Source organism: Pseudopipra pipra, chromosome 1 (genome assembly GCF_036250125.1).
Source record: "Pseudopipra pipra isolate bDixPip1 chromosome 1, bDixPip1.hap1, whole genome shotgun sequence".
Classification (NCBI taxonomy): domain Eukaryota; kingdom Metazoa; phylum Chordata; class Aves; order Passeriformes; family Pipridae; genus Pseudopipra; species Pseudopipra pipra.
The window spans coordinates 125,293,017-125,320,518 of record NC_087549.1 but is presented as its reverse complement, the minus strand read 5'-3'; the positions used below and the strand labels follow the sequence as shown (position 1 = coordinate 125,320,518).

The following is a 27,502-nucleotide window of genomic DNA, read 5'->3' as shown; positions in this document are numbered from 1 at the left end:
AGAGAAGCTGCTCATATACTTGAATTATATTATTTTGTTTTGCCTGTGCAAAACAAAAGTTCCAGGAGCATCGAAGATGTTTAATTCCAACTGAAATTACAAACTTGGGGATACTTTTATTTTGTGAAAAATAATGCGGAAGAAGAAAATCCAGAAGAACTCAAGGCTATGTTAGCTGAGGAAAAATACATCTACCAAGCCTTCATAGCAGTTATGTACAGAAAAACAAACTGAAATGCTGTGATGTGACCAAAGAACTCAAAACATGAAGGGCAGAGCAGGTGCAGATTTATGACCATAGCAAATTGCATATAATCACTGGTAATCTTATGGCTTTTCTGTCCTACTTAGAGATAAAAGGTTTTTCCCCCAATTCTTTGCACATATATGATCAATGTTTCAATCAAAACAATAACAAAATACCATAGCTTATGATAACACCAGGAGCTTAAACTTCATTTTCAAGTTGCTAATATTACTACTTCACACTAGAAGTTTATTATTCAGAAACACATTCTGAAGGTTGCTTCACAATAACATAGCAAACACTTCTTTTGATCCACTAAACAAATGCTCTTTAAAAGGTCCCATCAGAAATCAGATCCATAAAATGTCAGCTGAAATTATGCTAACAGTCTGGTACCACACTATCTTTAACAGAAAGAAACTGGAGGGAGGAGTGAAAAAAAAAAAAAAAAACAAAACAACCCCCCCAACCACAAAACACGGAAGCAGTAGTATGTACACTCTCACAGTTCTTCCACATTGTGCAAACCATTTCAGTACTAACAAAAATGTTAATTTTACAAGTATTTAAGTTTCCTTTTATAAATTTAAGAACTATTTGTAATAATAATGTCAGAAAACAATAAAAAGTATAGTTTAACATAGAACAAGTAACTCATTCCTTCGCTTTCAGAGGAGTCCACTTTGAAAGGACAAATGTCAGACTCACGTTGTCATCAATTGGCGCTGCAACACGGCAGTGGTCAGGATCTGAATAGGTTTTCTGGATCAGAGGTGGCACCTATAATAAAAAAGATTATGTTTATGAAGGAAAAAATACTTTGGAGTATGAATAAATCAGATAATTTTTCATAAACAATTTGGTTATGAAACTAAAACATTTTGGTCAAAAGTCCAAAAGATAAATATACAGCAGTCCTTTCACTTTCAAAACCAAAAATCAAACATGTAGATATTCTCCTGTAGCTATCAAAGTTATCAACATCTTTAAGACAATCCAAATAATTCCTCAAGTGTCCAATGCTTCAACTGAAACCCACCTAAAAACTCATATGAGCCTGATACTGCTTCTGGCATTTCCTATTGATCTTAAGTCCTGCCTAGTCACGGACTTCCCCATGAGTATAACTGCAGATATACTGTTGGTCACACACCAGGGAAGTTACCAGCAATGAGAAAGTCCAGAGACAGTCATTTTATCCCACAAGAATTTAGAAAACCAAAAACAAAACAAAAAAACCCACCAACCACCCCCAGCTACTGATTTATTATTCCCTTTCATGGTTTAAGGGTTAACTCATTTATCTCAGTTGCTGTTTTACATCTGCCACATCTAACTGCTTTGGTAACACGAAAAGGGACAATCCCTGACCAGACCTCACAGCTACACACAGAAAGAGGAAGACAAGAGAAACGAAGGGAAGATGAAGATGTTATTACAGGACTTCTAGATGGTGTGCCATGCTACCGATTCCCCACCTCTAAGCTATCATATTTTAGAAATGTAAGAGATGAGGAAAGATGGCTAGAAAAACAGAAAGAAAACTTAATTTAAATCAGAATTCAGCAAGGAGTAAGCAGAAAAGAGGCTATCTCCCTGTTCTAAGTTTCAAAATATATGGTGGGTTTTTTCCCTCATGAATGCAGCAGATGCAGGAAATTAGCTTTATGAGAACGGTTCATTAAAAAAATATGAAAATCAGTGAATCTCATGTTCTTCTCAAGTGGCTGCACTGAATCAAGTAAAGGATCACTGTAACAGTGTGTAGATGCCACCTTAAAAGAATTTACTTAATAACAAAGAGAACTCCATATCTGTACTATAATGACTGCTGAACCTTATTAAAAAGGTGCAGGTAAAAAACAGATTGGTTTTCTGTTTAATGACTTGACTCTATAGTATATAACATTGGCTTAAGTGAGTCAATAGTGAATCTTCTATTAATTTACTTGTATGTATTAACTATCAATATTTTCTTACCTTGAAAAATGATTGCTTTATGTCTTGTCCCAATCTCTCTGACATTTTACCCATGTTGTCTGACATTTTAGTCATTCCCTCTGCCAGGCTGTCAGGGATAGACTTGACTGCATTTGATACGTTTCTCATAGAGTTACGCAGTGGGTTTACAAATGTGTCCATCTGAAGGGGAAGATGTTTAACCAGAATTGCATAATCTATGAGGGCACCAGTAAATTAATACACTATGAGAAGTATCACTATGTTCCAGAGACCAATAACATAAAAGAAAACTCAAATTATTTAACTTCATTACAGAATGCAGAATAAAGTTTTAGCTTCACTTCCATCTATATTTCTCATTCCTTACAGCCCTACTGTAGCTATCTACATCTTTCAACAGATGTTTTCCTGAGTCATTTCCACTTCCCATCCCTTGGCTTTTCTTAGCTTGAATTTATTTTCCTTTTCTTCTCCATTCAATACCATTTCTCCCTTCCAAGCTTTCTACTTCCAGATGTTTCACTTCTGCTTTCAACTCTTCATCTTTGAAACATGCCTCTTTTAAACAGCACTGGAGTAATATGCTTCAGTATAATTAAAACCATAAAGTAGTTCCATAGAAACTGTTACAATTTTTCTTTCAGTATATACTCTAAATTCAGTCCAAAAGAGACACAAATATTAGTGTGATGCCCTTAAAAAAAGTTAAGCTATAAAGAGTCTCATAAGCTGGAAATCACAAGTGACAACAGTCTCACAGATGCTTTTTATACCAAAATCACTAAAAGTTTAGAAATGACTACATTTGCAAAGCAGATGCCCGCACAAACTGGTCAACTGAACAAAGAATCACTTGTCTAAAGAGAGTTCTGTTGGCTTAACGAAGAGGATGCACAGCCCAGAGCTCTGAATTTGATCAATGACTCTAGATGGTTACAACACCTAAGTACATAACAGGTGCTTCTGAAGGGAAGCACATATCTTTTGGGCTGAAGAGTGAAAAGCATGGTAACAGCAGCAAATACAGAGTAAAGAACTGAAAAAAGAAACCAGAAGGAATGAGACCACAAAAAAAAATAAATCACAGATATCTGACAGAAAGCAACTTGCAACAAACACACTTGTCATCTTGGTGTTAAGTCCAATTTGAAAATTTTATTTCCTTGTCATACAAAAAAAAATACTTATTATAAAAATGTTAATTTTTGGTTCCACAGGTCCTTGGATACTTTGCCACTCAAAAGTATTAAAGCAACTCATTTGCAAGCTGCTTTTGAAGTGCTATATAGCTGCTTAATATCAATTCAACTTGTCTGTTTAATGCAATCATTGCACAAATGAATGCTCTGAAGTTCCCTTGACAATGCAAAACATTCTTACCTTCCGTGCAAAATCCCCCTTCCCTTTGCTGTAGGCTTTATTCTCCAGGAAGTCATACACATAATGGGCTAAGGCTGGAGAAGCTTTCATCATTTCAGGATTTAACAAGAGCTGAGTAAAATAAGTTTTAAAAGTTATTTTAATAAATAATGAACAAGACACAATCAAAGACACTGCATCTTGCAATGTATTTTTTTCATTCATTCCTCAATTTTATTCCAACATTACACTATTCTCAAGATTGAAGCAATGGGCTTCTTGGTAATTCCCATAATTTTAACCCCTATGTTCATTATGGCATCTCATACCTTTATGAACACTCAAACTGTCATTTAACAATATTTTACTCATCTTCATTATTTATTGTTAATGTATCCACTGAGTTGGTCAACAGACTTTAATGCAAAATGACCAGGAAATCCCTATGAAGCAAGACAACTGAATTCCTTTGCTTGAGCTGACACAGGTCTTACGTGAATGAAGAAGCTGTGTGGTTTCCTACACCACCAAAGTGGGTGCCACAGAAATCCATATGCAACAGCACAAGAGAAAGTGACCACAGACATGTGTGTTAATGAAGAAAGTCAGTGGTGTAAAGCTCAAAATCAACACAGCTGGAAACTCACCAGCTCAGAACAGTTGTGACAGAACTGGCTGAGAACAAACCAAAAGAGTAAAGAAAAGGCAAACCTATTAGACAATATCAAGTTCTTATGACATATTTATTAAGGACTGTATACCACCTACAACACAGCTTTTTTTTTTTTAATAATTCCAACCAAGCACAGAGCCAAAAAACGTAACAGCTTACCTGCAAATAAGCATTTAAATCTTTTTTCCTCTTTTCCAAAAATTCTCTGTCCATATTGTTAAATGTTTTTTTGCCAGGAAGTTTCAGTATATTTGCAAGGTTTTCAAACTAGAAAAAAGAAAAGATTTTTTTTTTGTTCTGTTTTCAAGAGTTTCAAATCTCCATATAAGGCCATTATATTCACCTATTCAACCATATAACATCTGAAAAAAAATTTTCTGCATCATGCCTGGCACTCAGAATCCTCAGAGAAGCCAAAATGAAAGGTACTCTGTCAACAAATGTATGAAAACTCCCAGGTGATTATCAAGAGCAAAATTTAATTTCTGAACTCACATGTGATACTCACTTTTGACATACAGACTCATACAGTGTGCAAAAGGCTTAGGCTCAAGATTTATTATTATTATTTGGGCTGAAGTTACTAGAGTTACAAGACTACATCAAGGGAACTTGTAAATCTTTCTAAAATCTCTTCCCTTTCCTATTCTGATCAAGCCTACTAAGGAATTATTAAGCTTTCATCCCTGGAGACATGGCAGCACCCAGCTTACACATAGGTTATCATACCACTCTCAGTGTGGTTATCACCTGTGCCTTTTCTACAGGGAATGACGGTGATTGGCACTGGTTGACGTGTTCCAGTTTTGCAGAAAGAATGGCAGTTCTGGGAAAGTAGCAGGGAAAGAAGAGGCCCTAACACTTAAGAAGGCTGAGTATAATTGGCACAATGCACAAAAATAAAAAAAGTGACAAGAACAAAGCTTGAAGAATCAGGACTATCCACATATCCAGACTTCCTGTAATTAATAAATAATATTCTTAAGGCAGTAAAGAGAGAAACAGAGTATCTAGGCTTCAAGAAACAACCCGAAACAGATTGCATCCTTTTCTCTCCAGAAAAGACCACAAAATTACAGTCTAATGAGATGGATTCCATTCAGTCCCTACAAGATCTCTTCCTGCATCATTAAACTTTGTAAGGTTACAAAGCTCATATAAAATTTATGGTCTGTAGGAAGCACCAAAAAATAACTCCTTCCAATTTCGCAAATCCCATTCCCTTGCAAGTAGGTCATGTGGGAAAATAACTGAACAGAAGATGGTCTCGTTTTTAATTGGAGACTTGTATCTAAGCAGAAGCAAGGTAAGCAATTAACAGTCTCTATTTTAAATACAGGTATCTATTCCAAATGACTGACTAAAATCACTGGTGTGAATTTATTCAGTACTTCAAGGAAAAAAACTCATATGGATTCTATACACAGCTAACTCCAATTCCATTTTGGATCAACTATCTGTTTTCTCTGAAGAACCTAAACAATCCCTGCCCTTCCTATTAAATCAATGATTCTAACCCTTACCCTTAAAATGCCTCAGACAAGCACATAAGACAGTAAGGATGTCTATTTTATTGTCAAGATAAAGCAAAACCGTTGGAAGTTTTGCTACAGAGAATCACAGGAATTTGTTTACTTTTTGCAATCCTAGTGTTCTAGGATAATGTTTCTATTCTCTGGAAATTCAAAGAAATCAGATTTAGCAACAACAAACACTGAGTCTTCATATTTTGAACATTTTCGCTTTTGCCATTTCTTTCTAGTCATTTGCAGTCAGGTTAGTTTTAAATGACTGCCCCGTATCAGCAGAACATTAACTCACTATAAGAATCAGAATTCTTCAAAACAGTGAAGTCATTTAAAAAAAAGAATCAATTTGAAGGAGTGCAAAAGTTGGTATTTCAAATTTATTGACAGCACTCTAAGATCATCACAAATTCAAAGGAAAGTCAGACTTTGTTTATAATTAATCCAAATATTCAACGCGTTTGCTTTTTCAATAAAGCCTTTTCCATTTTTATTACTGCTGTGACTTTTAAATGCTAACCTACCTGCACAGAATTTGTTCTCTATGCCTCTTTTTTAATGACAGAGTAAACGGATATAAATTGACACTTCTGACTAGTTCAAAGGTTATGCAGTCAAATCTGACTTCTCCAAAGGCTTGGTTTAAAAGTACTTCAGACTCCTTTTAAAAGCACTGTATTTTCATCATTTTTTTCATATCAGCAGGTTCTACTTTGTACCAGCTGGTAAATTACAACTCTCTATTTCTTCCTTTTTTCATTTTAGGAGGGTTAAAAGGCTGAGAATGCAAGTACAGCAGTAAAAGGCAGATTGTCTAGCAGTATAGTGAAGTGCTGTCAGCTCTCCCTTTTGGGACCCCACCAATTCTTAACACTTCACTTAAAACCTAAATACCTATTTCCCAAGCTCAGTTTTTACTTCTTAATCTCTAATACATAATTCCACACAACTTCCACACAAATATTTTAAAGTAAAATTAGGTAGGAAGGTGGTGGGGGGAAACTTTCTAAGTTCCATTTCCTTTTGATAGAGCAATTATACAGTCATTGGTTATTAAACTATAGAAACATGCACCTATAAAGATTTTTATGAGATTAATTACCTGCTCCGTTATCCTCATGTGAAAGTCATGGAAGTCACTGTAGCGTCGATATGTCTTCCACATCTCTTCACTATTTGGATTTCGCCGATGGACTGTGATGGCATACAGGGCATACGTCTTGCCATGATCATTACACACTCCTGCCACAGCATATGGGTCAGAGTCAGCATAGACTAGTAGTTTTAAAAACAAAAATAAAAAAGGAACAAACAGAAAGAAGGAAGACGAAAGGACACAAACGTGAAGTGAAGAAATGTCTGGAATGACAGACTTGAAAGACAAAAATGGACATGCAAGAAGAAGAGTAAGCTATCCTTTTATCCAAAATACTGTATAAGTGACACTCTCCAAAAACTTATTATGTAAACTTAAACAGAGATCAAGCAGCTTCAAAAGTTAGACGTTTCACTGACATGCAAAACATAAACAAACAGAAAAAATTTCAACTTTAAAATAATGAATAGATCTTTTAAAAAGTATTTGAACCTAAAGAACTCAAGATGGGGATGAAAAACAACTGTGAAACCAGAAGAAATTCCAGTCTGCAAAGTAGTCTAATCATATTGCAAAAGTCTGCCCATCAAAAAAAATCTATAAATACAAGACAATTATAGCAAGCTGCAAGCCTTCAGTTTTGTTAGCATCAGCAGTTTGTTACTAACTTGGCAGTTTGCTATTAACTCTAAGATAAAAAACACTCCCCTCACTATTTTAGTCAACAGAAACTATATATACAGACATATCTGTACATATATGTATACAATATATTCTCTGTGTGCATACACACATTTTATGGAAAAGTAAATTTATAAATGAAAAGAATACAGACAGCTGTCTGAAAGAAACACAAGCACGTTTTTGATCTTCATTAATACTGAAGTCCTCTTGGACATTCCTCCTTCACAGAATTTTCCCACTGTAGTTTGTTTCAAAACTTTTCATTTAGTCTAGAGAATAACCTAGAACCAATATTGTTTACAATGGGCACCTTTTAAATTGGCAACATATTGTATCTCTAAGTATTGAACCAATATCCAGTACCCACAATCTTCCCATGGCTAGAAGAAAATACTTTTTAATCAAGGTCTGTGAATTTTTCAACGCAGCCACACTCCAAAAAATATACTTTTCCTGACAAATCATCGATTTCATTGTCTGTGGTGTTTCCAATTTTGACCTCTCTGAAGTGTAATGCTTATGTCTAAGCAGCCAGGGAGCACCTATAAGATAGTGACAGCTGCTGACAGTGCCAGAATTATACACTAGAAAGGTGCACAGTGAGCACAGAGTATCATCTTGTCTTTGACATCTACCCTCTAGAAGAATATCGAGTGCTGAACCCCAAGAGGAAAGAGCAAGCAGTCAGGATGGTGCCAAGATTGCCCAGAGAATGGAGACAGGAAATCCCAGCCCCACAGATGCTGCACAAGCCCTATCCTCTATATTCACATTGACCACTTTGCCGTGCAGCCACCAGACCACATCTCAGGGGCACTGCTAAGCTACACCTTTAGGAAAACTGCTTCAGGACAGGAGCTGCAGAAAAGGAAAGAAGTTGTCCTGCTGCCCCTTATGTCATAGTCTCTTAATCAGTATTTATTTTGCAACACAAGACAGTGTGAGTCCTGAAACACATGGAGGTAAATCCTGTTTGTATACAGCCCACAAGCACAGTAAAGGATAATAATTGGCAGAGGAAAAGAGCCTGCTCACAGATGCAAGATGCACCTACTGCCAAACATGAAGTGCAAAAGATTATACCAGTTTAATACTATCTTACAATACAAACCTGTACATATTCCCTGTTTCAACTGAAGCATTATGGATATACAGAGTCAAGCTGATAGTTATCAATACATGCTGTCATCAAGACTATAAATTTTACCATTCATGTGGTTTTAAGTTTACCTCTTTTTCTTAGGTCAAAACATAGAAACTTCAAAGTTTAACTCCAAAAAAGGTATCACATACCATTGTAACAAAAAAGCAAAATGTGATTCTTAACTTTCACATTATTTTCCTCTTTCTCTAAGGACTACAATGGCACACTGACACTTGGATTGCACAGTGTTCTCACACTGGATTGGAATAACAGTTTAATATGTTGAGTAGCTGAATTCTCGCTCACAGCTCATGTGTCCACTATATAAATACACATATTTAAAAGCCTATTGCATAGTAAAATCTACTCAAAAATATATGAAGCTCAATTTAATTTAATTACCCAATCTCATTTAACTAGAATATTTGCAAATATTATCTGAGATTTTTTTAAAAGATAACTAAAAATGCCACCACTATAAAGACTGAAGTAATTTTCTTAAATTAAGCTATGTCAATAAGGAAACACGGAAATTAGGGGAAAAATATCATAGTAAGGGAAGTAAACAGTCAAGAATTATAATTGCATGACTAGAAAGAGATGGCTTCCAGAATTTCTATAAGCAATAGCTAAAATAAATACTACTCAATATTAAGTTTAATGAATGATTCTCCAGAGACAGAAGTAGTAGTAATAATACTAGTACGATAAACAACAAAAATTAAATCAATTTTTAAGTACAAATATACTATCTAGGTCTATCACCTACAGCACAAATACTGTAAAGATTTCCCTTACAAGGACTTAATGAAAAATATGAATTCAAATGTTTTATGAGGTCAAAAAAAATGAGAGGATTAGGATTTCAAGGGCCTGTAATATTAAAAAACTCAAAATAAATGGTGGAAAACAAGTAAGCAGGCATCATAACAGATTCACTTACCAGTATCTGAGATGTAAGCATGGAGCTGAACTGTCTCATCAGAAGGGACATTTGAAAGGTCATCTAAGGACTGCAGGGTGGGGGAGAAAGGGAAGAAGGAAAAAATGGGCAAAAAAAATTAGATCTGAGATACAACATTTAATTTGAGATGTGTTTGATTAGTCTACTTAATTTTCAAACTTTCAGTTCACTACTCTAATAGAATAGATTAATGCACTGTAACAATGCAAATAAGTGTTTGTACTGCCTGGTTACCAAAGCCTTTATTTTACAGAGTGTAAGGCTCTTCATTTCCCTTATCATTTTCACACAGTTTTGTGATCGCTCATATTTGATCAAACATATTTGCCACTTTAGTTTGATATCTCAACTCTAATGGAAGTATGGCTACAGATAGTCTTTTACTGAGTATTAAGCAAAAAACCCAAAAAATGTTCCAAACAACTGGGGAGATAGAGACATTGTATAACAGACCTTTTGGTTTTATTTTTATACCATTCTGTTTTCTTTCAAATGATTTAAAACACTACATAAAAGTTACAGTGCAGTAGAACTTGAACAGGTTCTCTGCTGTATGTAAAAAATCCAGCAAACATTCTTCTCAGGAATGTTTTCTGTTGTAAAAAATGAACAGGTACATTCTCGGTTGGCTAATGCCCCGTTTCCATATTCAGTAATTGCTGGGATCAAAAAAAGCCCAATGGGTCTTTTAGAGAAGCTTTGCTATTATATAAAATTATTATATCTGGCTACTAAGATTTAACATAATAAAGCTCTTCAAGTTTGTTGAATGGGCCACTACACATGTGATCCTAATCTTAAATTACCAGTTGGAGCTGCTTAAGTAGAATACACAGACACTGAGATCCCAGCTACTTTATATATTTTACCCTCAAATTCTAAAATTCTCCAAAGAAACACATTCAGAAAGAATATAGCTATCTTTTATCATTTAACCAAGCCAGTTTAACAGTGACTTGGCAGAAAAAGTTACCTAAAATGGGAATTACAGAGTAGCAGTGCCATGCCTAGGTCAAACTAAAACCTCAACCTACATCAATCCAGTTTCCAAAACTCCTGTTTCCTTACACATAAAACAATCTATGTAATTACAATTAAAAGATAGGTTTGACTTGAAAACATAAATTATTTAAAGACTCTATTCTTGCCCCTTCTACATCTGAATCTTTATCAACTCCACAATATCCCAACACAATACTCCACTCCTTCCTCCTTTAGGTCTCTGCAGGGAATGGCTCTTCTCTGCCTCAACCATCTCAATCAGCCTCTGCCTAAGTCCTCACTATGGAAGGCAAGGTATGTAACACTTCTGTTATAAAGTCTAGATACTGAATTTAATTAAAATTAAAAGAGTCTGAACACAGAAACTATGCTTTAATATATATTGCAGTAAAGAGTCTCCTGGGTATCATTCACCTTGTAGACTTACACCACTGAAGTCCCAGACTGAGAAAAGGTAGAAGAAAAAAAAGCTTATTTGGGAAATCCGTTTTGCCATTGCATGCTACTGTGCTAAAAGTTTATGTCTGTTGAATGGTAGAACAGATGAACTCATTCAAAACTACTCTGATAGCAGACATCATCTTACCTCAAGAATTCCCAAATCTATAAGTTACTGGATACTGGAGAATATTCTGGTAAAGTATCACCATAAGTGGGCTGTTCCTTTAATCTTTACCCTTGCTTTTGGTCATTGTTGGACATAGGACTAGACCTTCTCCAACTTAGTCCATTCTCAAGCAAGTCACCCTTGGACAGCAATGATGCTGTAAGGTGAGGTGCACTATACTGCAGTGTCCAAATTTAGGAGCAGAGCATAACCTGAGACTGGCAAACAGCAGGCATTTGTGGAAGCTTGGATAAGTGTTTGGCGTTCTGAAAGCTCTAGGATTTGATAAACAGTAAGATGGAAAGGATGCTATAAAAGAAGTCAATAACAGTCAACTGCTCAAATATTTTCTTTGCTACAAAATACCAACATTAAGGTAGTGTTATATTCTTTTAAAAAGCATCATTATTTCTTGTTTTCCTGCTTCTCCTCATTGTCACTCAAGTTCAGTTTTCTTTGTGATAACTGAATGGGGTTCAAACTGACATTTGGTAATGAGTGCTAGAAGTTCAACCCAGCCATTTCTGCTCTTCAAGGTCTTTGAGAGGTAACACCCATGTAACTCCTTCTGTTTACTCAATGCAAAAACAATATGTAAAGCTCCCATTATGGATCCATTTAGAAGAAATCTGCAATAGTCTATAAATATTACAATGGTGACATACCCTCAAAATGTGCCCTACTGGTTTAATGTGCCAAATTAAGAGGCAGAAATTAAGATATCTTTGTAAAATAACTGTTCCTCAAAATTGTTTTAAGCCTCTCTTTCATATTCTTCCAGTGAAAGTATAAACTGTAGGTGAGGTATTTTATAATAGAAACTTTAGGAAACACTTTGCTGTGGCAAGGCCCTGTACAGCAACAATTAATACAAGCAAATGAAAAGGTTGAAACTTGAACAGATAACACAACACACAGACACTTAATATGATCTAATATCTTTGCCATTAGGTATATTCACAGGAACACAAGTTAATTAAAAACCCAAAAATATCACATCACAACTCAATCTTATTTAATACATTGTCATTAGTTACAAGTACAGAAATTCCCTGACCTTTGAAGTAACCTCTCAAAGGTCTATTTTTCTTCATGTAACAGACTAACACAAGGGAGCTAAACTACGTGTACAGAAATTTACTTTTGACATGGAATTCAGCCAGGAAAAACTAATCTACCACTATTCGAGCACCTGTAAAAGCACTGAAGACCCTGAACGATATAAACTACAGAAAAGTAGTTCTGCATAAATAGAAATTTATTATGCATTGCTGCTAGACTGTTCTTCAGTCTTACTAAAAATAATAGATGTAGTATTCTATAAATACCCTTTTCACAACAGAAACAAAAATCAAGACTTGGAAGTGTCCCATGCAAATACCTATTTGTATTGCAAGAGTGCTTGATAAAGGCTTTAAGACTTTCTAGTTTAGCTGAGAAAGCCACATGAAACTAAGCAGCAGATAACTACTAGCTAGATAAGCCACCACAGTGACAAATCTCCATCAATAAAATATAACTCTGATAGATCAGAACATTATTAAGTACCTAAGAGATATTTGAAAGATCTTTTTAAGAGATCAGTCAATTAAAAGACTCTCTTGTGAAATGTTACCAGAATTGTATGCAAATTTATAAAAAATATGGCCAAATTAAGTTTTCTTCTGCATCTACCAGGATTTTGCATAAATTGTATCAGCTATTATTGTTCCAGCTAATGAACTCCCCTTTTTTTTTTGCATTTCAAAACATAAACAAAAGGAAAATAGTAGGAAAAAAAATCCCAGTTTAAATTAAAACAAACAAACAAACAAATCAAAACAACAAAGACCCCAACGAACACAAAAAACTAAACCCCACAAAGAAATAAACTCCACATGGAAACACATTTACATTAATGTTAAGTGTATTCCTTTAAAAAATACACTCTTATTCCTCTGCATGTAAGCATGATGTAATCAATGCAGTGGAACTCCAAAGGAGCTACAGCATTTTCCAAGAATGAACTATAAGAGCCTATGAATCACATAAGCCAGGAAATTGCATGCAAATTGTAAATCTTTATGTAAATTTTTATAAAACTAAAGGGTCTGGAAACATACTCTCATATGCTTAATTGAACATTGCATACCTTATGGCTTAGCTACACACAGTCTGAAGAAACAACTGAGAGGAAGGATAGGATATACATAAAATTTTTTACGCTTTTTCTTTTTAAATAACTGTATAAGATTTTTGGTTTTGGTACATTCAAAGTTCTGGCCAGCTGACACAGTCAAGAATCACTTAAAAAAAATACCAAAAGTTGAACTTGAAATTGGTAGAATTAGAAAACAAAGATACATTTTCAGAATAAACTCTGGATACTTTCATGTTTCCAAATCAAGTTCTAATAAAAAAAAAAAAAAACAACCAAACACCACCCTACAAAAATCTAATTAAATGGCTCATTTAACAGTCTATTTGAATTTAATCCTTTGAGATTTCTGTTTCAAAGGATTTGTTTTCACCTAACTTCAAATTTATCTCTATTTAAGAAAACCAAACAGGGATAAGAAAGTATGCTTTGCATAGATTAACTGTTCCTGTGAGAAACACTGCAAAATTTCATTAAACATCATAAAGTAAAAAAAGGGACAGTTTTATCTTACAGAGGAATTAAGAACTTGTGTCTTTCAATTTGATTCAAGAACTTTTTCAGAAATTAAACTGCAGTGAAGTAAAACCTTTAATGTACATAAGTTAAACTATTTTATAACATTTTCTGTGCTGTTGACGAGAAAAAAAAAGTTCAAAAAATCCAAGCACTTACCAGATTTATGCTGCTAGTAGGAGACCCATTAAAAGATTCTGGGAGCAATGAAGAAGAGGAAAGGAAAAAACAGGTTAGAAGCTTTTTCCCTGTTGTAGGGCCACACACAAATAAAAATGCATGGACAAAACATTATGGAAAATAAAGGAAAACTGTGGTAGGGGTAAAACGTTGCACCCAACATACAAGTGTTTCAAGTTTCCAATAAAGATACCTACAGAAATGCAAGATTATAAAAGGTATAGATACTAAATAAATACTCCAGGTAACATTTTTTTAAGTTTGTATCTCCAAATGACATTGCTTCATTAAGGAGTGAGTTTCATAGTTAAAACAATTTCCATTGTATTTGTACTTCAGTTACAAGAACAATGATTTTATTTTCTTTAAAAAGCCACATCTCCTACATACTTCCAATTTCTATTTCCAGAGGAAGACTATAGTTATATATTAAAACAACCCAACATATTGAAAAGTCTGAAATATTTTGTAATAAAAAAATAGAATGGAAGAGTTGCATATTTAGTTTAGCAACACACTTGTTACCAAGACCTGACAAAACTTTACATGAGATTAATAAACTTACTACAGAGAAAACTCTATTTGAGTCCCAAAACAATTTACGCAAAAAAGCACAAGGAAGAAGCATTAATTTAAATATCAGAGACACCACAGGAACAATTTAATTTCTTAAAAACAGTGTGGATAATTTTCTTGTTTTCATTTTAAAGCAGAGAAAAGAACAGTCCCAGGAAATAGCCCTGACAGATATAGAGCTCACCTCCTTCACCATCATCTGATCCTCTGAAACTAGGATCCTTCAGCATATCCAGCTCAGCTAACATACGCACATACAACACGTTCTGTTTGAACGAGGGGTAGAACCTTTCATCTCGCAGCATCAACTCGTACACCTTATTGAAACAAAAATGCCACCTTCAGAAACACTTTTAACATTTTTTAATTAATTGGACTACTTTTCATAAATTCTACTTGAACAACATGTATCTGTGCATACGTGTCTCTGACTTACTCTAAATGGAAAAGTTATGAGAGCTAATTGTGCCAGAAGTATAAGAGTCTCAGAAAATATCTCACTAGTGAGACATGCACGCATAGGAAGGGAAGTAGCACAATAGCTGTAAATGCTTCCATCCTCTCCTCTTAACTCTTCTAATCGCACCATAAACATATTTGGTCTTTATCCACTTCATAACAGGTTATCTCTGTGTCCTTCTTTGTTGATAAACTATAAAGATAGACCTGTAAACACTCAGGGTAAGAGGGGAGAAGAGGGAACGGATGGGCAGGAAAACACCATACGCTACCTTCCTGACAACTGCCAGTTTTAGTCAATACGGTACTACCCCGCTCAAAAAGATTTAATAACACCACTTCAAAATATGTAACTACATAGCCTACGTAGTATATATATACATATACACATACACATGTACCTACACATAGCAGAAATTATTTCATAATGTTTGGATACTCATGTCAAATCTAGAATATTTTAATTATGATTTTTTTTTCATGGAACACTGTTCAAGTGCTATCACCTGGCAAGAATGAAAAAAAAAAAATCATGCAGGTCTGAGGAAGTTCATTTCTTTTGTAACACAAGAAATTTATGCTCTTCAGCATAAATTGTCCTTGTAGCCTACTTTGAACGATACAGATTTCACAAGGTGCTTCCATTAGTCTTACATGTGGGCCTCAAGTACAACAGTGTGATTCTAAGTTCTACAGCTCAAATCACTAATTTTTAGTAAGAATGAGAACGCTAAATCAATGACCTAAAGTAAAAACCTCTCAGACTGGGTATGGAAGTTACTGTGAGAATATTAAGCACTCACTTTTCCTTTTTAAATACATCTATTAGACTTGAGTGATAAAGTCTATGTATGCAAGTTGTAAAAATACTGCTTTTCTTCAGCACTTGCTGCTTCTGACTCCTACACTGGGCAGGTTTGCAGAAACAGACCAATCAAATTAACTTCTGGAAAGAGATATAGAATTTAACACGTGACCACCACATCAACCTCTGAAAACAAGAGCTAAACTGAACTAAAACTGTACCTCTTAGTTATTCTACATGTTGCATGTTTCTTAAATTGGTGCATAAACACAAATAAAAATACCATAATTCTAAATTGTGCTTCATAATTAATTTCATACAGGATACCTACTCTTTCTGTCTATTGCTTTGAAAACCATGGGCTAAGTACAAGTTGACAGTTTAGAGCACAATTTTTACAGAATAGAAAAATGGTAGCACAGGTTTTAGATATTTGAGTTCCTTCTTTTTTTCAGTATCTGTAAAGATGTCTAATACTCTATACCATTAACAGTTCTTACGAAATACAGGATGAAGAGAGTATACCTTTCTCTGAATGTCATCAAAGATTTCAGGTGTTGGATCCTCATGGTTCAGTGTTTCTGCAAGTTTTGCTACTAAGTTGTCATCAATATTAACTCTCGGAGATGCCTGTCATAGAGATCTAAATCAACTTTTGCAGCATAAAAATAAGAAAGTTCTATTTTCACCAAAAAAAAAACCCAATCCAATGCTGCAATTCTTTAAAGGTAATGAAATTTCTTCTTGATGAATATCTCTATTAACTCTGTAGAACATACAACAGGAGTCAGATCCCATTCTCCCCCCCAAATTAACTTCAGAGTGTGTATCTAAACTTAGAAGTCTCAATATTAAACACTAAGAATTGCCTCAAAAACAATTTATGCATACTATTTTGAAGCAGTATCTAAACCAGATTTACTAAGACTTAAAAACAGATTTTATTTATTTATGAATAGAAAGATCTAGATTCAGAAATCAAGAACAAGCCAGTAAGAAAGTAAATGGATGAAGCCCTGAAAAGTCTGAGGAAAGGCTAACAGTTTTTCAACTCTGCCAATTTCTGGAGAGGTTACTGTAAACATAGTAACTTTTTATGCAGACTCTATCACAGCTACGAGCAGGCTAGTAGCAAGCATCATCTATGAGATTCCCAGACATTCCTTGGTATGAGATTTCAAACCACTGCCCATCAAGAATTCTTTTAGATGGGCCCAAATTCACACACTTTCCCCATTTTCTGTAACAGAGACAGAGAGCCAGCACTGAACCAGACTCAGCACAGCTTACTTGATAGCATAGCTGAGAGGCTGAGTTTATCAGCTTGGAACAGATCTAGTGTTAGGTGGCTTCTGACTTCAAACTTGTGAGCAGACAACTCAAGAGCAAGTTCTGCACAGACCACCATGATGATAGACTACTGAAGTGAAAAAATAAAGTAAAAGAAATTACATGGAAAGAGAATGCTACTAGATATTTGAGAGATAATTTCTTGAGGAAGCTTTTGAGCGAGAAGTGATTTTTATGCACACACAAATTTAGAACAAAGACTCTTTGTTAACACTAGTGGTTCCTTTCACAGAAGAATACATTACTGCCTATTGGAAGATATCCAATGGTGATATTTGAGCAATTTACACAGACAATTGTAGAGAGGCACAGGAAGTTATTTCATTTGAAAACCCAATCTTAATGCAAGTTTAGACAAATACTGGGCTCCAAGGGGACAGGCAAGGTTGGAGGGCAAAGTTAAAGGAAGGGAAAGGGCAGCATATGAAAAGAGACAGTATTTTTTACTCTGTCTTCACATTGTCTCTAGTTTGTCTATTCTAGAAAGTCAGCTTCTGAGGAACACATTCAGAGCATTTGACAGGATAGTCAGTGGCAGTATGAGCCTTTTAAATGGAGAAGGAGAAAAGAAAAAAAGAGGACAGCATTTTCTTACTGCTTGACATAAGGAGAGAGAGAGAGAAGATACACAATAGCTCACATGTAATTCATAAGCAACTACACCACAACCATTTCATATTAACTTAGCTGTAACTATCAAAGAAGTATCTGTACAAAGAATAAATGCCAAACAATGCAAAAATAAGTTATTCCTACCTTTTCTGATAAATATTGCTCATAAACTCCAAATGCAGCTGCCCTTAATAGACCCTTGGTCTGATTAGTCTGATGTTTTCCATCTTTCTGCCGGCTTTGAAGTACCTCCAGCTGTTGCTGGGCCGTAACCCTGTATCCTTCCACTGTCATCCAGAAAAACAGATGTGCTTGGCCACCAGTCTGCTGCATGTAATCTACAGAAAAGAGACACCACACAACTGTAGTTACTGTTGTGTATCTTAGAATAACAATTCTCTATGACATTAACTACACATGGAACTCCAGGATCTGGTTATATATCTGGAATACTTGTCATACGGAGTCAATAAAAAAAGGACTATATACAGATTGGTGATAATCAGTAAACAAAACTGAGAGCAAAGTCTAGGAACTAAGCACTGAATCCTCAAATACACATGTAAAAAGTGTGTATAACAGGCTTGTGCAGCATGATACAAAGAGGAAGTTCAAACTGGAATTCTAACAAATCAGGTTCATAGAATAGGCTGGAAAAGATGTTCAAGACCATCAATCTGCCACTGCCAAGTCCACTCCTAAACTGTGACCCTAAGCCATGCCACTAAGATTGCGACAGTGATTGTTTTCACAATCACTAATAAGTGAAGATCTACATGTTTTTTCAATACCTCCAGAGATGGTGACTCCACCACTTCCATGGGCAGCCTGTTCCAGTGCTTGACAGCCCTTCTGGTGAAGAAATGTTTTCTAATATCCAATCTAAACCTCCCCTGGCACAAATGGAGGCCATTTCCTCTTGTCTTGTCACTTGTTCCTTGGAAGAAGAGACCAACCCCTACCTCACTACACTCTCCTTTCAGGAAGTTGAACAGAGTGATAAGGTCTCCCCCGAGTCTCCTTTTTTTCAAAGCTAAACAATTCCAGCTCCCTCAGCTGCTCCTCATAAGACTCACGCTCTAGATCCCTCACCAGCTCCGTTGCCCTTCTGTGAATACACTACAGCATCTCAATGTCTTTGTGGTAGTGACAGCTCCAAAACTGAACACAGGACTCGAGGTGCAGCCTCACCAGTGCCAAGCACAGGTCACTGCCCTGGTCCTGTTGGCCACGCTATTGCTGATACAGGCCAGGATGCCATTGGCCTTCTTGGCCACCTGAGCACACTGCTGGCTCATGTTCAGCAGCTGTTGACCAGCACCCCCAGATCCTTTTCCACTGGGCAGCTTTCCAGCCATTTTTCCCCCAGCCCGTAGCACTATGTGGGGTTGCTGTGACCCAAGTGCAGGACTTAGCCCTTAGTCTTGTTGAACCTCATACAATTGGCCTTGGCCCATTGATCCAGCCTGTCCTGATCCCTCTGCAGAGACTTCCTACCCTCCAGCAGATCAACACTCCCAGCTAACTCGGCGTCATCTTCAAACTGACTGAGGGTGTTCATTTCATGCTCATTTTGCCCAAGACAATCTCCAACTATAACATCACCCACAAGTCCTCTTCGCAAACAACAGGTTCCGATTGGCACCTTTCTAGGTTGGCTGCCTCACCAACTGTGTCAAGGACTTATCTTCCACACACTTCTCGAACTTCCTGGACTGTTTCCTCTCTGTTGTAATGTATTTCCATCTACTGCATTAAAAGGATTATCACCACAAACATGGATATTCTTATTAATGACATTTAGCAACTCCATACAGTCCTGTGAGTTAGCATACTCTTCATAAATAAAACAGAATAAATGAATTAACGCTTACCCATAAAAAATTGTAGTGCAACATTGTCTACCAGAATATGGTCCAGAGGGACTGTGCAAAGTTTTCCAAAGTTTGCTGCCAGTTTCACAGTATCTATTTCCTGTAAGACACAGTTCATTATGTTCAGAGGTTTTATTTTTTTAATTAGCTTTTAAAACTTCTACTTACCACAAAGCAAACGTGATTAAAAAAAAAATTACAGATAATAAAGTAGCCTTTCAATGATTAGCTATTTTCACAATCACTAATAAGTCACGTTCTCATAATATTTGTCTTCAACATAGGCTACAGTTATTCTGCTACATGAGAAGTTGTCTGTTAACACTACTGTTCTTGTAATACCATACAGGTCAATTTAACCAACAGTGACACCAGCAGAAAATTAATTTACAAGAAGAATTAATTTCAGCATTTGATGGGCTCCAGATTACCACAACTTTAATTCATCTCTGTCCAACTTTCTTCTTTCTTGATACTACAGTAATGCCTCTGGGTCCAGCTGTAGAATCCTTTATCATTTTAGCAGTCAATATGTCCAATATTACATTATCTTGGAGCCACATCTAGGTCCAATTAAGAGAATCAAGAAACTAAGTGAAGTCAAACATACTAACTCTGTCAGCCTTAAATTACAGAACAAGCAAACAGAACAAGTAGTCAGTCATTTGCAACTTCAGTCTTTCGGAACTAAAAAAAATTTTAGAACACTTACTTTTCCTGACTGCAATCTCTGAATTCTTGAATCACATACTTTTATAACATATAATAAACTGTTTATTTGATTTTTTATAGTGTTGATATCTGAAAGCAAAAACAAAGAAGATTAAGCAATGCAGGTGAGTAAATAAACACTTGTTCTGAAATACTCTAAAAACATCATTCAAAAAGTGACAATTCACATACAAAACATATCACCTTCGAAGAGAAGGTTTTTTTCAGTTTAAATACCTTACTGATGGAAGTGAACAAAAAATACTTTTCTCTTCCCTTTTTCAGATTAATAGGTAACTGACTACCCATTGATACCTAAAGCATTACTGAAATTCAGAACCACTAGTCAAGCAGTTTCGATGTAATAGAAAGGCACTTACCTAACCAAATAGTCTATATTTAAAACAAACAATCAAACACACCAATCAATGAAACACTTACGAAAATTTAAGTTTTAACACTTCACCTGTAATTTATTTATTTTTTAAATAAAATATTTTATACTACACTGCATCAGAGCTTTTATTTTCTAAATTTTTGGAATATTTTTCAGAGCTCATGCTGGTAAATGCATTTCATATTTCACAAAACAATGCAGCACTAACCATCTCCCGCTGTATCTAGAGATCGAAGATATTGCAGTTCTTCACTTGCTTTATCTTTCACTGCTTCCAACTCTCCTATATTATCACTTAATTTAATAATATTCATAAAGGCCTCATAGTTACAGTTGGAATCACGAATCTGAAACACAAAGTGTTACACTGTGAGTTATGCAAAACATCTAAAAGCACACAACGTGATTTTTCATTAAGTGAATTACTTTGATACAGCACTGCAAAGTGGCATTTTGAAAGCTCTTTGATGCTTCTAAACATTCCTTTTGATACTGAAATTTTACGTTGACTAAGAAGGAAAAAGCATGCACAGTCAAAACCTATTTCACACCATCATTTTCTCTTTTCAAGAAGTAAAACACAGACACATGGAAAGTCCATCAACCTACTTAATGAAGATCTTCTCCAAAACCCAATCAACCTTATTCTGCTATTACCTATCTCCTTAGCTAAGTAGGCAGAAAGTGGTGAGACCACTGCAAAGGTTCAGCTTTACCAAGGTCTCCTGCAACTGTACAGGCTCCCAACATTATGGCTTCTCAAGATACAGAATTACAAAGAGAACTAAAACATTCTATAATATAATCATAACCTACAGAGGCATGGGGAGAAAAAGAAAATAACTGAATTAATATCTTCTCTGGATCCCTAATTCCGACAGCCTTGCAAATGCTATTAAGCTATTTCAATACATACTATTTTACCACTATTGGCATAGAGTGAACCTGCTCTAGGGACTCAAAGGAATTTGTGTGAGTGAAGGAAGCCTGCTGTGCTGCCAAGATCACTGGAAACTGTGTTGTGAATGCAGCATGGAGACCAGGGGAAGATTGGCAGCTTTACAACATGTGCATGCAGGTGCGGAGGGTCAAGTTCTAATGTTGTCTTTATTATCTGAAGCCCAAAAAGTCACTTCACCCACATCTCTTATAAATGCTCACTTTGATATGGAAATGTAATACTTGGTCTGTACCACAGAAGTGCATTGACATAAGTTGCATGAAGCAGAGAGAATGAAGACCGGATACCATTGATCAAAGTTAATGGAAAAATCCCGATAGAAATCTGGTTTTAGAAGTAATAGTACAAGCAGTACTTGAACTTCAAACATTTTGTAAAAATGTGAATTTCACAGTGAAGAGAAAAGTTGGAATTAACTTCTAATTTTATATTGAAGCTTTGTATTTTATTGCAAGAGAATTAATATCAAACCTTGGTATGCCTAGAAACCTGGAATTAAGCTTCTCTTTTTCAAAAACTGATTTTTTTATTCAAATCTGATTTTACGTCAAAGGTTCCAAAAGGAACCAGGATTTATTTCAGTCATCTCTACTTCTGACCTTAATTTCTGCAACAATCTTCATTTCATAAGACTTGTAATAAATTTTTGAAAGCATTTATTTTTCCTTATCTTTCCCCCAGCACATTTACTTCCTCATCTCAAAAATTAATATTTGGGACATGGTCCTGGTAATAGAAAGCTTTATAAAAAACTCAGAATTCTATCTCTGGATGCAGCCAGGGGCAGTGCTCAGTAAATAAAGAACAAGGACAAGTTACAAATAAAGAACATGCAAAGGAGGAAAGGGAAATCAAAAATTGAAAAGTCTGATCCACATGAGCAATTTTTTTTCTTACTAAAGCTATGTTCCTGTAGAATAGCAGTGTGTAAATTTTTACATTAAATGGAGGAGGTTGGAGTGAAGGAACATAGGAACATAGTACACATACACTTGATTTCATTCCATAATTCTGTACATAAGAACTTAGAAATGCAAGAGTGTTTTCAGCATAGTATTTGAATGTACACTATAAGACTGAAATACATGAATAAAAATAAAGAGAACTTGGGGAAAGAAAAATTAAATTTGATTCATGAACTCTAAAGGATAATAAACTATAAGAGCAACTTTTAACTTGCTTTGCAAAAAATCAGTAATGTTAATTAAAGCATGAATATTCTCTTTATGTTAACTTTACTATATAATACTATTTTTAAAAATTTTTTGGGCTTTTTTGCAAGTGCACTAGGGAGTTAAAGACTTTATTTCTTCCCATTCAGTTATATTATTAAGGGTTACCACAAATAGTGCTAAAACAATTGCCCTGAAATTTCCTTAGCAGAAAACAAAAAATAAATCTTACTACTTTTCATTCTTGAGGCCTCTTAAGCTTTAAAGGACAAATTGAAAACACAGTCAAGGGAAAACTTCCACAGTTACTGCTGTATTTCCTAAACAGCCAAGTAAAACAGTGAGTGGAGTCAACTTTACACTTTGTCATACATTTGTCCTAAGTCAGGCAACTTTTGACAAGCAATCACAACGAAGAGTGCAGATAATATAGAGTGTAAGTGTATGTGTGGGTGTATAAAATTTAATATAGCAGCCATAAGTTCACTATCTGCCAATATATCCATTGGTAACTTTTATACCAGACATCTATCTGCCATGATTGAAGGGAATACAGGTAAAACTTCATTTGAAAATATTTTGGAAATAGCATTTATTTTAAACATTTTAAATCTTACCATCCATATGACATACTGATTAATATAATCAGGATCACTGAGCTGGTTTATTAATGGAAGAAGAATTCCTCGGGAGAGGATTTCCTGAAAAACAAAGGACAATAAATCATTTCATACATTTATTCATAATGCTAATATATCTGCAACAATTTAAAAATCACTGTGTAGAAACTAAATAAAAAACTGTAATTACAGAAAACATTTAATAGGTACTAGCACATTCTCTTCTAGTTAGCATTACAGAATGTTAATACCTCAAGAAAAGCAACATCCATTTTATTATGCTTTTCTAATGTTGCTAAAGCTAAAACAACCTTCAAAGACATTTCACATAAACTGCTCTCTGCTACTAAATACTTATCAAGACTCTACTGCAGTTAAAATACCCTAATATTAAATTAGATCAATTTTAGAAAATAAGAGTAGCAGATTAGATCTAAAATTTTTTGAGATTAAACCAAAGAATTGGGATGGGTTTTAGAATCTGTATTTACCCTGACAAAGTATCGCATGATCTTGTTCTGGAAGTCTCCAGGAGGTAGCAATATATACAGTAAAACCTCACACAGATCCCTTAGGAATCCTAGAGAGGAAGAACAATAATTTTATATTATTTGACATCTTACCTGATGTTATAAAATCCTATAGATAAATCCTTAATTTTAATTTCAAAGATACAATCATATATATCTTACAGTCCAAGCATCACAGTAGCACCTTTCAGATGGAATATAAGCAGCACTGATGTTAACCTAATTGAGAGAGATCTACCTAAAAACCAAGACAACAAAAGCTGAATTCCAAGATTAAAAAAAAACAAACCAAAAAAACAAAAACAAACCCTAATATATTTTCCTTACTTTATATTTACAGGGTTTTTTTCCCCCTCCTTCAACACTTTGCCTAAAACGATTAACTGATTTTTTTTTTTTAATGAAGACTACAGAGTAGTGATAAGGAAGGCATATCTAACAAAAAGCAGTAAGAATCTACAAAACCATACCCTGCCTCCCAGAAAACATGTTTCTATCCTAAAATTACTCCAGTGAAAGGAGGAAGACTTATATATGTACAGACTTCATTGTAATTATAGCAATAGTATGTACAAATTAGAGTAAATATATGTGTATAGTAGATAATCTCACTGTGAAAGTCACATGCTAAGATTTTAATATATTTCATATGGCATATGCAACTGTTAGTATTTTAGTCTCCCATATTAAAATATTAACTCAGAAGATAATATTAAGAGACCTTCTTCATCTTTGGGAGAAGTGCAGACTAGATCACGACAGACTTCTTTTTCCATTTCAACTTCAACCTCAAAGAATGTATCTACAAGTTCCTCAGCTTGATCTATAGAAACGAAAATAAAAAGAAACATACTTTTGTAAAGATTAGAAACTTGAAAGCAAACTTCAGTCATAAAATATTTCACACATGTAAGATACTGGCCTGTACAGACTCAAATCAAAAAATATTTTACGTTACCTTTCATCTGATCACCTTTCTCTGCTATCCTCTGCTGAGCTTTTCTGAAAACTCGAAGATGAGTGCCAAAGTCATCAACAAGTCGTGTTGTGAAATAAGGCTGCCAATCTGTTTCTTTTGACCTATTAGACAAGGAAATCCAAGAAAATGAATTAATTTATCCTGAACAGAAAGAATAATAAATTTCTACTTTTTTTTCCTCCCTGCCAAGAACAACATTGATAGTAAACATGGTAAAACAAAGAAATAAATCAGTCTTCTAATTGCCTATTCCCTGGAAACAAACCAAGTATTTTAAACTACCACTCCTGCACCACATTAATATTTATGCATTAGTATTTGGGATAGTGTTCTGATTCATGACATTGCCAAATATCTGTGAGAAATTCTGATATAAATAGTTTACAACCTAGAATTAAAATACTCTCCAGGTCTTTTTCAGCCGTACTTTCTACCATTTTGGAAGGCACCTAAACAAAATAATTTTCTTCTGAATTTGCAGTATATGCACAAGTGAGAAAACACACATTTCACTTGAAACTAAAAGTAATCTAATATTATCAACAATTGATTCCACAGCTTATATGAGGTAATTAACATGCCCTCCAACAATGCCCATAGGTTTACAACAGAATACAGTCACTGTTACATTTGCATAAAACTATTTCCTTATTAGTATGAAAAAGACAAGAGATATTCTTATGATGTCTGTGCCTTACTAGCCAAACACAAAATGCGCTTGTGCGTTATAGGTTTAATGAAGCTTGATGTTAGTGATGGTCCTTCCCTGAACTAAGTATTCTACTACCTGAACTCTCTCAGACACCTACTTTGTTATAGCAGAATCCTTCTACAAGACTTCCTTTTTTGTATTTGCTCCCTCGCCTTCTCTTTCTTCCCTCTCGAAAGGAATAAGGAACTCTGGAAGAAAGGGAAGTCTACTGCAAAATCTAGATGGGGATAAGAAGCAGAGCTGTCCCAAAGGGCAGTCGATAATCCTGCTCCACAAACCGCAGGGTGATCGAACCGCACAAAACCACGAGGTGGCAGCCTTATACCAGGCTCCCAAGTGTGCAGCTCTCATGGAAAAAAAGAAAATTCCCCCAGTATTCATTCTCTCCAGAAGCTCACAGGGCTATATGAAATTAGTGGCGATGGTGCTAATCTAAACTGTTTCCGCTCTATCCAGCTACAGGCGTTATAAATACACTACATCATCTTCTGTGCAGAAGAACTTCTGCAGCCCTGTGAAGTTGATTTGCTTTGTACAGCAGAACAAAACCCTACAGGAGCAGCGCCTGTTTTTGAAGAGCTATAGTGCTGTAGGAAAGAAAAATAAATCTGTTATAACTTGACCTGCTTTGACACAAACTCAGTGACTGATACTGTGCAATGAAGTAACTTCGCCCAACACACAAAAGCATTGAAGCTGGGTAGCCAGGTCCATTTCATGTAACCCTAGGTTTGGTTGCTGTAACATATAGTTTATTTAGCACAGTTTTCACTATTTTCAACGCTGTTTCCTAGGATTTCCATTATCCTCCAATCAGTAAGATTATATTATAATGAATTTTTCTTCATATTAAACCTAGATCTACATCTTTGACCCTTCTTGCCAGAAAAGTACACTGACCTACATTTTCAAGTCAACAGAGAGAGGAGTAGCACACCTTAAAATTGCTAAAAAGTTAATTATATTTAGGTGACCCACAGCCTCTTCTGAAGAGAAAACAATCAGCCCAATCGGATGAATACTTGAAATAAAAACTTAACAAGGAAGTAGGTGGATTTAAAGGCATGTGATACCTGGGCTGAGAAATCATCCATACTAAAGAAGGTAAATAATTTCCCAGACAAATTGCTTAATCAAGTAGCAGGAAGTCAGGAAACAGCAGAAAAAACATGAAGAAATTAATAAACTATCCATTTGTTCTGAATCAACCCTATTATAAAAAATAATTTACATAGGTGACATACCATTTAATTCCCCAGACTACTATTCATTTAAAAATACCCATTGTTCTTACATATTGAAAAGCAATACCACTTTTAAAAGTTATCTGAGCTGATACCCAAGTTGAATCCAAGACTTTCAGATTGACTTACCTTGGGAGTGGCCCTGCTCTTAAATGAAACAGACCTGAGTACAAAGAGGTGATGATTCACAAACCCAGTGCTTAAGTTGCAAAAAAAAAAGGCTATTCAGTAATTTTAGACATTAATCTGAATTTGGAAATGGCCATTTTGCAAAAGACCATGACTACAAACATCATCATCTCCATTATTTCCTTAAGGGATCAGCAAAAGATTGTCGTTCTGAGATTACAGTCTTTAAATTTTACACATTCTTTCTATAAAATGTACTGAACTATGGCAATAG

The 27,502-nt window shown here is 35.1% G+C and overlaps 1 protein-coding gene across 4 annotated transcripts in view; it reads right to left on the bottom strand.

Moving 5' to 3' along the window:
- Window positions 1–27,502, bottom strand: part of SNX13 (sorting nexin 13) — a 119,519-nt gene that overhangs the window by 7,976 nt on the left and 84,041 nt on the right. For 2 of the 4 annotated variants that reach the window (XM_064675807.1, XM_064675776.1), the window contains exons 6-22: window positions 25,123–25,244; window positions 24,886–24,987; window positions 24,126–24,214; window positions 23,632–23,715; window positions 21,090–21,228; window positions 20,486–20,574; window positions 19,774–19,873; window positions 18,044–18,237; window positions 16,463–16,567; window positions 14,858–14,990; window positions 14,077–14,114; window positions 9,635–9,704; window positions 6,870–7,042; window positions 4,401–4,508; window positions 3,590–3,700; window positions 2,228–2,389; window positions 956–1,027 (exon numbers count right to left, since the gene is read on the bottom strand). In XM_064675807.1, the coding sequence (XP_064531877.1) occupies window positions 956–1,027; window positions 2,228–2,389; window positions 3,590–3,700; window positions 4,401–4,508; window positions 6,870–7,042; window positions 9,635–9,704; window positions 14,077–14,114; window positions 14,858–14,990; window positions 16,463–16,567; window positions 18,044–18,237; window positions 19,774–19,873; window positions 20,486–20,574; window positions 21,090–21,228; window positions 23,632–23,715; window positions 24,126–24,214; window positions 24,886–24,987; window positions 25,123–25,244 (1,891 nt within the window). The remainder of the gene's footprint in view (window positions 1–955; window positions 1,028–2,227; window positions 2,390–3,589; window positions 3,701–4,400; window positions 4,509–6,869; window positions 7,043–9,634; window positions 9,705–14,076; window positions 14,115–14,857; window positions 14,991–16,462; window positions 16,568–18,043; window positions 18,238–19,773; window positions 19,874–20,485; window positions 20,575–21,089; window positions 21,229–23,631; window positions 23,716–24,125; window positions 24,215–24,885; window positions 24,988–25,122; window positions 25,245–27,502) is intronic. The other 2 variants (XM_064675786.1, XM_064675797.1) reach the window with 2 other exon arrangements.